General features: G+C 41.2%; 1 protein-coding gene across 1 annotated transcript in view; it reads left to right on the forward strand.

Moving 5' to 3' along the window:
* The first annotated feature begins 2,264 nt into the window (after window positions 1–2,264).
* WDR11 (WD repeat domain 11) overlaps window positions 2,265–12,933 on the forward strand; it is a 90,240-nt gene continuing 79,571 nt past the window's right edge. Inside the window, exons 1-3 of the mRNA XM_054983063.1 lie at window positions 2,265–2,418; window positions 6,213–6,324; window positions 7,274–7,427. Coding sequence (XP_054839038.1) covers window positions 2,333–2,418; window positions 6,213–6,324; window positions 7,274–7,427 — 352 coding nt within the window. The 5' untranslated portion in view covers window positions 2,265–2,332. The remainder of the gene's footprint in view (window positions 2,419–6,212; window positions 6,325–7,273; window positions 7,428–12,933) is intronic.

The raw sequence follows: 12,933 nt of genomic DNA on the forward strand, positions 1-12,933 counted from the left end.
GTGTTAGTTACAATTCAATGATATTGGTATAAAACCAATAATTGTTGTGTGACTTTTAACACGCCAGTTGTAGTGTGCTGATATATTTGTTTAATTTGCATTCATTTATAGTGAACTAGAAGTAAAACAGGGGAAGGGAGGGTAGAGTGGGAGGTAAAAAGAAGGTAAAGGGGTAAAAAAGGGGAGGGAGGGAAAAAGGGGGTTCAAAGGGGGAAGAAAGGGCAGGGTCTACAAAAACCAGTGTTTATACACTAAAACAAGGGAAGGGGGCAGATTGGAAAAGGGGGGTAAGGGGGAGGGGGGAAGAAGAGGGGGAAAAGAGGGAATATTGTGTCCCAAAATTACCAATTAGCAGATATTTTATACCTGTTTATTTATACCTGTTCAATCTCTATGCAGAGTATATCATAAGGAAAGATGGATTAGATCTAGAAGGTGGAGTGATAATTATGCAGATGACACCATGTTATTGGCAGAAAATAGTGAAGACTTGAAATGACTACTGATGAAGGTTAAAGGAGAAAGCGCCAAAGCAGAATTACAGCTTAACATCACGAAGACAAAAGTAATGACTACTGAGGAACTGCACAATTTTGAAGTCAACAATGAGGAAACTGAAATTGTCTAAGATTTTCTATCATCAACTGAAAAGGAGACTGCAATGAAGAAATCAGAAGACAGACTTGGAAGAGCAGCTGTGAGGGAGCTAGAGAAGATCCATAAAGATAAAGATGTCTCTCCGGGAACCAAGATCAAAATCATCCAAACTATGGTATTCCCCTTTAACTATGTATGGATGTGAAAGTTGGACACTGAAGAAAGCTGACAGGAAGAAAACTGATTCATTTGAAATGTGATGCTGGAGAAGAGCTTTGCGGATATCATGAACAGCCAAAAAGACAAATAAGTGGGCACTAAATCAAATCAAGCCTGATTTCTCCCTAGAAGCTAAAATGACCAAATTAAGGCTATTGTACTTTGGTCACATCATGAGAAGACAAGATTCTCTGGAAAAGTCAATAATGCTAGGAAAAGTGGAAGGCAGTAGGAAAAGAGGAAGTCTTAAAACGAAATGGCTTGATTCAATAAAAGAAGCCACATCCTCCAGTTTCTGGGTACTGAGCAAATCTGTTAATGATAGGATGTTTGGGAGGTTTTTCATTCATAGGGTTGCCATAGGTCGGAGGTGACTTGATGGCACATAACACACACACACACACACACACACACACACACAGAGTTAAGAATGAATTAACTTTTTAATATATATTTCAGCTACAGATAACTTTGTATGGTGTTTGAAGTTGTAAAATAGTTAGCTAAGAATATGCACCCTACCAAGGGGGACTGCTAGCTATTGTTAAGAAATTTTTAAAAAATCTATAAATATGAGAAGTTGAATTCATTGGGAGCTTCTGCTCAGAAAGGGTCCCTTGCTTGTGATCTGTTTATTTTTGGGTAAGATACTTTTATCTCCTGTAATTGCTCTCCTTTAATTATCTATGTGATAGTAATGGATGGTATAGATTTCTGTTGATTTAGATGTTAAAATTGTAATGGTAATGTTTTAATAAAAGATTAAAATAGAAGCAGGGTTAGTCTAATAGTAATATTACTTGAGTACCTCTGCTTCCATTGTAATCGTTGTACAAGTATTGCTTGCATACTGTAGCCACATAACCCATAACAATGCAATCCTATGCAGAGTTACTGCATTCTAAGCTCATTAACGTCACTGTAAGTCATTGATTGCAATGTAAGATCTTATTGTGGTTTCACGTTTTGCCAGGAAGTAAATAATCTGATATAGGAAAGCTAAAAATTAGACACTTATTTAATAATAAAAAAAGCTGGAAACTTAGACGGAGGGGCATGCCATACTTTAAGAGTGGGGATTAGAGATATACCCTAGTCTTTTTGACTGTACATGTAAAATGAATAACGGAACGCAAAGTAACGTCTGAAGACCTCATCTGCTACTTTTGAGCAAAGCTGAAGTGATTTTCTGATTCAAAGTACAGGCATGGCTTCACTTCCTGCCACTTGAGCATGCCCATATGAAACTTGTTCAGTAGTAGGCCGGAAAGGGAATCAGGCTGGGCGAGGTTGTACGGTTGAGAACAGAACGAAGCCCGGCCACGACTGACTCGTTTCCCCCCCGCGGAACCGATCTTCTCCAGCTGCTTGGCAGACCCGGATGGTTTGGGGGCAGGGATCGTCGACGCTCAGCCCGCAGAGGACGCTTCCTCCTGCAGCCTCCGGTCCCTTCCTTGTTCGCTGCCGGCCCCTCCGCAACTCGAGGTTTGTTTCGCTTCGCCCTCCTTTCCCCGCGATGCAGCCCTACATGGTTAACATCAAGCTGTCAGCTCGGACGCTCACTGGGGCGCTCAGCCCTCAGAACCGGGGAGCGGCGGACTGGTGAGTGGCGCAGGGCGAGAGGAGCGCGCTGACGGTGCGAGCGTGCGCGGCAGGCTGGGAGGCGGGCCGGTGTAGGGTTTGGTGCCGCGGATCGGAGACTGAGGGGGCAGCGCGGTGTGCCTCAGCTGTGCAGGCTTGTTACGCTCCAGACCCTCCTTGTCTTTGGTCCCTCCCTCCCGTTTTCTGTCCACTTCTCCTGGCGAGGGGAGCTGGCTAGTGCGTGCATTGGAGTGGATAGAAAATGGGACGGAGGGACCGAAGGCAAGGAGGGTCTGGATGAGAAGTGTGCGGGGTCAAACTAGTTGCCTTCTATTTTGCAAAGTGCTCTGGAATGCCTATGACAGGGTCTCAGATCCATTTAAACCGCCCTTTTCCCAGGTGATGCACATTCCCCCCCTCCCCTTCTCTTATTTTTTTTTTGCACCACTAATTTAGGCTGCGGGAGTGTGATTGGCCTAATGTCACCTAATGGTTTCATAGTATAGTGGGGATCTATAGTCTGGTTTCTCAGATGTTATAGCTGCTAGTGTTGAATACTGGCTCATGCCACTTCTGCTTGATGCTCCTCAGCAGCTGGCATTTAGGTATGCTAGCTCTAGGCACTGAGTTCTCATTCAGCTGTGATGGCTAATGGCCTAGAACCTCTGTCATTCCCTTTTAAAATCATCTAAGCCAGTGACCATCATCACATTCTGTGGGAATGAGTTCCATACGTTAATTAAATGTTGGGTGAAATACTTTATTTTGTCTGTTCAGAGTCTGCTGCCAATCATTTTCACAAGGTGATTTCCAATTCTAGTATTACAGTAGAGGGAGGAAAAGTTCTTTTTATCTGCTTTCTCCAAACTAAGATATAATTTGTGTGAACCTTTATTATGTTTTCATCCTTAGAGGGAAAGTGTGCAACCTGTTGATGCTTTTGGTTGCCCTTTTTGCATTTCTTCCAGTTCTTTAATAACTTATTTGAGAAGGGGCAACCAAAACTGTTTATACTGTTCCAGGTGGTGCTGTGCTGTAGATATAGACAACATTTAAAAATGGGTGCTTTATTTTCAGTCCTGTTCCTATAAAATATCTAGCATAGAATGTACTGTTATCATGGCTATCACATATTCGACATTTGCACTAAGCTGTCAACCACATTCACAAGGTCTCTTTTTTAGTCAGTCCCCACTAGTACACCTCTCTCTACCATGATATCTGTATATGTAAATATGCAGAATATTTTGGTGAACTTGGCCACTTCATTGGTCACCACCAATTCCAGATTATTATGAACAAATAAAATGGTGCCTGTCCCATTGCTGGTTCTGTGGAAACCCAGAGCATCTTCTCTCCAGTGTGTTCATTTACCTTTTTTCTGTCATTAAAAAATTAGTAATCCATGAGAGGACTCCGTTTACTGAAGTACTTTTGGTGATCTTTGGCAAAAGCTTTTTGAGAGTCCTAATATGTGTCATTAGTTCACTCTTATCCACCTGTTTGTTAATATTCTTGAAGAATTCCAAAAGGCTGGTGAGGCAGGACATTGCAGAAATCATGCTTATTCTTCCTCAGTAAAATTTGTTCCTGTGAGTGCTTAAGACTATAATTCTATCTTTAATAGTTACATCCACCAGTATATATGGAATAGGCATTAGGCCGACTGGCCAATAATTTCGCAAATTCGTCCAAATCCCTGTTTAAAAAATCAGCATCATGTTAGCTACTTTCTATTAATCTGGTAGGAATGCTGATTTTAGAAACAAGTTGCATATTATTTTCATCAATTTCACATTTAATCAGTAATTTTACATTTAAGTTCCTTGGGCATATGCTGTCCAGACTCTGTGACTTTTTAACTTGTAAATTGTTAATTAGTGCTAAAACTTCAGCTCTTCTTACTTCCATTTGACGCACTCCCTTTTTTATTTTTTTATTTTAATTTTTTATTAGTGCAAAACAAAAAAAATAAAGCAAACAGGAGAAAAAAAAGCAAACAGTGCTGGCTATAAAAATACTATTGGTAAATCTATACATAGGTATCTATAAAAGATTTCCAAATATGAGATATGTATACAGAGTTCTCAATTAATAGTTATCAGGTTGTGACAGCCAGCATTACCAGCTGATGTCATCCTTGGATGCCTCTTTTATGCTCAGGCTGCCATGAATGTCAGGAGCCAGCTCTTCCACAGGGCTCGTGGACAGCTGACTCACTTGTCTACCTACTGTGTAGGATAGCTCAGGGAGATGAGGAAGGGTCCCACAAAGTATTGGGGCTTCTGCCAAGCCATTCCCAATGGGCTGCGGTTTCTGTAGATTCCTCTGGGTAGATGTGGGGCACAGCAGTAACCTTGAGTATCTAGCATGTTTGATTGACTGGCAACCCTTTCCCCAAGAGTCCCAGATAGTAAAGCTTTTACTGTATAAGATTGCTTACATAATATAAACTTGTTTGGTGTAATAAAAGTTGCCTTGAGGGTCTTTTTTGTTTACTGTAATTTCTCTATTGTGTCTGATACCTATAAGACTCACCCCTCATGGAGACCCCATAGCTGTTAAACCCTAAAGGTCTTCTGGCTAGATTACTGAAGGTAAAATGTTCAGTTTGATATTAAATTGACGGGGCCCTGAAACTCCCTTGGAAACTCAAAAGGAAATTTCAGGTGGGTAGCTGTGTTGGTCTGCAGTAGAACAGCAAGATTTGAGTACAGTAGCACCTTAAAGACCAATGAGATTTTAGAGTGTAAACTTTCAAGAGTCAAATCCCTTCATCATGGTATCTTATGAAGGGAGTTTTGACTCTCTGAAAATCTTGTTGGTGTTTAAGGTGCTACTGGACTCAAATATTGTTGTTCTAAAAAGGAAGTAACTCACCTGCTGGAATTATGTTTTAACTCTTTCGAAGTGGCATATTGTTACATGATGCACTTGCTGGTATGTTACGGCCTATGGCTACAACAACAATAAGCTCTTACTATTACTTACCTCCTGGAATGCCCTATGGAGTACATTGATAAAACATCTTAAGTCTCTAGAACTTCCTCACCCTGTCTATGAATAATTGATTCAGTTCTGCTGGACAATAACTGAGGGCCAAGCTACAAGTGACGAATGACACTTGAATGGCAAGTGGATTGAGTGGAGGGCAAGTGAACAGGGAGAAATACACTTGCCGTTCAAGTGTCATTCGTCACTTGAGCTTGGCCCTGAGGCTCCTGACTTTCCCCAAACCTCTCTAATCCCCAACTTGATTCAATCAGGTTCCTAGGTGGAACTTCCAGCCCTGTCTCAGCCACTGACTGAATTGTACTCATTACTCCTTAAAGGGCCTTGAATATATGTAATTTCCCTGATACTCCACAATAACTCTGTGAGAAATGGAGTGATAGCTGGCTTGTATGATTGTGAAGAAGGCATGTTTTGATTTATAATATAAACAATGAATGGGCATATGGATGTAAACATTGAATGGGAGGGATGGGTGCAACCGCAAAAATAACACTTAATAGAAACGAGTTCCAGAAAGGTACCAGAGGAGGGACTTGTGTCAGAGGCCACATAGAACAAAGCTGCAAGACCATTCTCACTAGAAAATCGAGAAGATCCTCTCGCAGGCAGTAAACTGAACATGTTTTAGAGGGATACGAAGTGTTAGGTTCATAATAACTAAAACTTTGGGTCATGAAGTTTAATTCTGCAGTTACTGTGTTTCTACACTGCTTTGTCTTGTTTTTGGATCCCAGCAGCAGCAATTCTGCTAAGTTTAAACAAATATTAAATGCATGATGATATAATTATCCTTTTTTTAGGGGCTGGCAAGGCTTGATTGCGTATGGATGCCATTCTCTTGTTTTAGTGATTGATTCCAAGACTGCTCAGACCCTACAGGTTTTGGAAAGACACAAAGCTAATGTTGTAAAGGTAATCCTTTTAAAAATATTTTTGGAGGATTGCAAAGTTAATGTTTTATTATATAATATGAAAATGTTTAACCTAAAATGAACAAATGACTACAAATGAAAATCCAAAACATTCATTAGATTGTAGCTTTAGGGGACTTTTGGGAGAAGCGTAGGATGCAGTGCAGAAAGTTGCTGCAAGTGGGGAGGAATCAGCTGAAATTTCCCTCTCTCACACACACACTCCTGTGTGAGTTCTTGCTCTGTTTATGGACAAGGGAAACTGCACCCCCCACCCCCTGCACTGCATCAACTCTATTCCAGAGACTTTTAGGACTAGATATTTTGAGGTTTCAGGAGATTGAAGAATGGGAGAGATCTGTTCTGTGAGCTTGTTCCATTTTGGTTCACAGTTCTGATTCACTGTCTTATTTCTGTTAGTATTGGTATGTAACATAGGCTGGGACTGGTCATTTGTAAGAAGATTATTTTTATTCCATTTGGTTGTTGTGGGTTTTCCGGGCTGTATTGCCGTGGTCTTGGCATTGTAGTTCCTGACGTTTCGCCAGCAGCTGTGGCTGGCATCTTCAGAGGTGTAGCACCAAAAGACAGAGATCTCTCAGTGTTGACACTGAGAGATCTCTGTCTTTTGGTGCTACACCTCTGAAGATGCCAGCCACAGCTGCTGGCGAAACGTCAGGAACTACAATGCCAAGACCACAGCAATACAGCCCGGAAAACCCACAACAACCATCGTTCTCCGGCCGTGAAAGCCTTCGACAATACATTTATTCCATTTGTTTATGATATTTTTCCTTTTAATTTATATTAATAACCTGTCAGTAGTGAAAACTAGCCCTTTTCTTTTAGAACTTTTTAATGATACTCTGTTGTGAGTCAAAAATAATCTAAAATCTTTGCTGCTCAAATTTATGTTACAAATGCTTGCCAATTTTATTTTGTATATTTAGGTTAAATGGGCTAAAGAAAACTATCATCACAATATTGGATCACCTTATTCTCTGCGCTTGGCTTCAGCTGATGCCACTGGAAAGATCATTGTTTGGGATGTGGCTACAGGAGCTGCTCACTGTGAAATCCAAGAGCACACAAAACCCATTCAGGGTAAGACAACTGCTCTGTTTTCATATTATATTGTGGCAGAATAGTAAATAAATGCATAAACAAGCTCCGTGAAGGAATAATAACACTAACTTATTCACTGCTCTGGATGAGGCACTAATCTGTCTAGAAGAGCGGTATATAAGCGCAGTAGTAGTGATGATGATGATGATGACGACATGATTCTTAGCCAGATTCCAAATATTTGAGCAGTTGTCTGTCTTTCAACATATCCTTTCATTCATCATTTCCTTTTAAGCAAATATACCTACCTACTCCTTGTGCACACACTGTGGACTCTTTTTCCTGGCATTTGTTTAGAAGTATTTTACTCGTCCCTGGAACTGGCGTGAGGTGGGGGGAGACATTTTAACTGCAGTGTAACACATGGATTCCATGCTTGCTGTGGCAAATAAAACTTTATTTTGCATGTGAAAGTAGTTTCAGTCTTTTTGTGCAAATTAGTGGTGCTTGGAAAGTATTCGTTATAGCATATTTAACAAAATACTAAGTGTTTCTTTAAAGAATTGTTAGATAATGGGAATGCATATAAAATATGTCCTATGGGTTGCTAAGTTCTTTCATTGATGAGCAGGACTTCACCCCCCTCCCCTGCCTCGCTTTGCATTTTGCTGCACTTAAATTAAGTTATGCAAGATCATGGCTTGCATGCTATGGTAAATTTCTGCTAATGAGGTGTGTGGCTTGCTCTCATTGATTTTGTTTATATGCATGGTTACTTCCCCCTTCACACAGTCCCTATTGATACTGCCTTGCCTCAGGCTTACTGATACAATATAATAAATATAGATTGCTCAGAGCTTACTAGGTGCTGTTACATTTTAATGAATGTGTTTAATTCAGCTTGCCTTGATATTGCTATATGTCTAGATTAGTCCTTTGGGGAAAGGACTACAGGGTCTGCAGAGCAGGCCTATGGCTTTCAGTTCTGTTACACATGGCAAACTATGGCCCCTCTAAGTGTGCTAACGCTTGAGTTTAAGAAGAGAGCCATTCAGTTGCTAGGCAACAGTTTCAATTGGAATTACCTCTGTAGCTGCATGTCACTAGGTGGTGGTGCTTGTAAACTAGCATATATTGTGAGAGGGGATTGTTTTTGTGGCTCTGTAGCATTTAATCCTTGCTGGGCATATCAGTGCTTGCTTTTCCATTTTACAGTTTTGGGGGAAAGAGATTTTTGGTCTTTCTCCCAGGTAAGAAAGTCACAGGTACTCCCAATAACTTTCCCTTCTTTTCAGCTCTCTGAGTGCTTTTTTATCCACATCAATGGAACATTACAGAGGAACACATACAGACTGACAGAAGTGAACCAGAGCAAAGAATATTATATGGGTTCCCATGTTAGCAAATAAATGGGTTGAACCCTACTGGGTTTTCTGTTGGCACAAGAAGAGTAATCTTGTTCCATTTCCCTCCTCATGCAGCTATGTCTATTGTGGGGGTTTTTTGTCCGCTTGCGTCCCACAATTCTTTATTATATTTATTTTTGCCCCCCCCTTGCACAAGTTCCCCCGTTGCACAAACAGAAAAGGTGGTAGTATCCTACCTATAATCTGTAATTCTGATTGTCTTTATTATCTGTGCTATAAGTTACTGTATTATTTATACATTGTTATACCTTATTTAGCTGGCACATTTTAAATCAGTGTATAGTACACTATAGAAGTGATATATACCAAACTATTTCTAAACACATCATAGTACTTGTATTGAATTACTATGTACCAGTGATAGTACTTAGGTTTGAGATATGAAAGAGAAAGCTAAATCCACAGGTTATTTAATGCTTTACTATGTCTTGTTTGTAAGAGGAACATCCACAAAATAAACAAATGACAGTTGAAATGGAGTATAAACATTGGCTTAAGGTCAAGTTCGCCAAGTCAGCAGCTCTCATTTTTCATAGCCTGCTAATCTATTTACAGGCTGCTTGGGTATAACTGTAGTGTCTACAGTGAAGACATAGTCCGATGAATTTGTTCGTAAAATGAGAGAAATAGAGGGGAGATTCTGCAGAAGTTGGAGCACAATAGATGAAATGAGGAATGTCCAAGCCTGGCTGTTCTGATTTTTCACTTAGTGTTTCTCTGCACCCCAGATGCACAAATTTGACCGGGTTTTTTTTTTTTAATTCTAAGTCTTTACATCAGTAGCACCAGTCATCCAGCCTAAACTTGAAACTTGTAGAGACTCAACTATAGCTTGATGGGAGAGTAATTGTTTAAGGCCTGGATCATGCACATACCCATATACTTTTTTTGTGAAGTAATCTATGTATGCTGAGTGGAGGAGCATCAAAAGTGATTTAGAGATGGCATAAACCTAAATATGTCTGATAAATAATACTATGAACACCTGTTTGTTTTAACGCAAGTGCCTGTTACTTAAGAGATGTTGAAAGGTCTATGCCTGAGGCAGTGTGTGAAGTGGGATGCAACTCCCACCACAGGTGGAGTGGTAAGAGATGGCTTTAAGCAGTGATTCATTGACTAAAATAGGACATGTTGGAGTTTACCTGTTTGTGGCTTCCTCCTTGTAATGTAGGAACTTGTCCCTAAGTACTGGATAAGGTTATGTGTGGTTACTTTGTAATGAAGGACTTTGGATGCAGGGGCCTCTGGCCATGTATTTTGCTGGAAAAAATCTTGGTGATCCTTGATGCCATGGTGGGATGGTAAAGAGGAGAACAACAGCATCTGGCTTTGTTCATTTCAGTCTGGATTCAGGCCTGGGTTTGGTATGGAAATAGCCTTGGTCACCCTGATTAATGACCTTCACCAGGAAAACAACAGAGGGAATGTATGCCTGTTGATTCTCTTGGACCTCTCTGAGACTTTCAGTACTATCGACCATGTATCTTCCTGGATAGGTTGGTTGGTTTGGTGTGGGGAGCACTATGCCTTGGTGGTTTCTCTGTTACTTTACTGGCTGATTGTAGAAGGTGATACTGCTTGGCTCCATGGCATTTATGCTGGGGGGTCCTGTAGGGCTGCTTCTTGTTCCCATGCTGTTTAACATCTCAATAAATTTGCTGGGAGAGGTCATCCTGTGGATTGGAGTTAGGTGTCACCAATAAACAGATGATATCCAGCTCTGTTTCTCCTTAAGACCCAAGTCAGGTAGATCTATGGAAGTCCCAAGTTGTAGCACCTTGATCAGCTTTAGTTGATACGGAAGCTGTGGCCGTTCCTTGAAATGAGTGATCTGACCACCGTAATCCCTGCTCTGATAACATCCAAGGTGGGTTTCTGTCACATGCTCCAGAATTTTCAGTTGGTCCAAAATGCAGTAGCCAGGATGTTGTCAGGGGCTCGTTACCACACTTATGTTGAAAGATGTATGCTGGCTACCCATCTTTTTCTGGGCACTTTTCAGTGTGTTGGTTCTTATCTGTAAGGCCCTTTAATTGCTTGGGGCCACTGTGCCTGAAATACTGCCTTCTTCTGTATTGTCCAACCACCAGTTCAGATCTGCCTCTCAAACCCCTGTTATCTGTGCCTTCACCTTCCTAGGTGAGGCAAGTGGTGACTAGAGACAGGACATTTTCTGTGGCGGCACATGGCCTTTGCAGTGTCCTCTCCCTTGAGGCTGGCCTGGTGCCTATTTTACTACCTTTTAGGTTCCAGGACAAAACATAATTTTTCACTTTTATGGCCTGCTTCTGATTTGAGTTCTGTTTTATGGACAGTTTTATTCTATTTTTATATCTCAGGGCTTATTTTAATGGCTTGTTTTAACAGCTTGTTTTTATATTGATAATTTATTATTTTATTTGCAAGCCACCTCACGCAGGACTCTGGAGAGGTGGCATAGAAATTTCCTAAATAAATATTAAATAGCTCAGGCACAGTGAGGCTGTTCAGGAGGAAAACAGGTCCAGTGATACCCAGCTCCACCTTGCAAGGAGGAACACAAGTAAGTTGAACCCTAGATTCTTCCTGTGCTAGCACAGGTCCAGTGTGGCCAGTGAGGGAGAACACAGGCTGAGTGGCAGCCAGGTTGGCCAGGGAGAAGGAGCGTGGGCATGGCAGGGCCTGGCTTCTTCCTGTATTTGCCTGGGCCTGCCTGCACCCTGCAAGGAGGAATGAGGGTATGGTGACACCCAGATTCACACTTGTGACACGGTGGCAGCTGGTGAGGAGGCGCACATGCATGGATGCAGTGTCTGGCTTCGCCTCACCTGCCCAGTATGTGATGCAGCCACCAAGGCCAGCAGCACCTACTTTCTCTTCAGCTGGCTCTGTGGCCATTCATCAGGTGAGGGAGGGGGAGCATTTTCCAGGCCCATTTTGACTTCCCAGTCCACTCTTATCTGTGTGTACCATCTTCTGTTTGCAATTTTAGTATTATGAACTGGCCTTATCACTGAGTAAACTTGCTTCATATTCTCCCCATAGACCCCCTTTTCTGTAGTGCAGAGGTATAAACCTGCAGGAGAAAAGAGAAAATGGTCCCTGCTTTCTGTTTGTGAGAATATCAAAATCTGAGAGATTTTCTCTCTTACAATCAATGAAATGGAATGAAATGTTTGTTTTTTATTTTCTGTTTGCTTTGTTGCACAATGGAAGTTCAATCTCAAATCTAAACTCCATGTTTTGTGGCTGCCCCCTGTTGTTTCTCTCCTCTGCTGACCATCAGGCCTCTAGGATATCTCTTCATAGAACCTTGGAGGTCTTACAGTGCATTCCTAAGAAGAGTTACTCCAGTCTAAGACCGTTGAAATCAGTGGGCTTAGGCTGGTGTAACTCCTCTTAGAATTGCACTGTTAGATAGTCAGGTGGTCTTTGCTAGAGCTTGTAGAATATGATCTTTGTAATTTTGGGGGGGATTGTGCTTCCTTTTACCCACCCAACTTATTTTTTATTGCTTGACCATCCCTAAATAATGGACGGCCTTTTTTTTTTGGCTAGGTGAACTTTTCTTTTGGATTTTTTGGGGGAAGGGCTTTTTTTTGGCTTTTACCTCTGCTGTTTTGTTCAGTAGATTCCAAGCAGCAGCTTGCTCAGACAGATTGTGTCCTTGTGGATCTGGTGTGACTGAAACTTTAGCTTATATATTCTTTGACAGTGTATTGGTGTATCTCCTGCCTTAAGACAGTGATAACTGCTGGTGTTTTTTCTACATCCCTGGCTTTTCTGCTAGTTGATACAGATTTTGGTATCGCATTGATTATGGGAAAAATTTTGGCTTCAGTGGCTTCAGTGCAAGAGTGGAACTAGAGGGTGTAATTAGAGTGATTCAAGACTGCTGGGTCATCAGATTATTTGAAATTAAGAAATTATATATATATTATACATTAATAAGTTAATGATATTACTTTAACGCAATATTCAAATTAGCTGATAGTCTTTAATTAGAGCAGGAGGACTGTCATCTGAGAAGTGGGTTTGATTCCCCATTCCTCTGCTTGAAGCCAGCTGGGTGACCATGGGTTAGTCACAGCTCTCTCAGCCTCACCCACCTCACAGGGTGATTGTTGTGAGGATAA

The sequence above is a fragment of the Eublepharis macularius genome, chromosome 6 (assembly GCF_028583425.1).
Source record: "Eublepharis macularius isolate TG4126 chromosome 6, MPM_Emac_v1.0, whole genome shotgun sequence".
Taxonomy (NCBI): domain Eukaryota; kingdom Metazoa; phylum Chordata; class Lepidosauria; order Squamata; family Eublepharidae; genus Eublepharis; species Eublepharis macularius.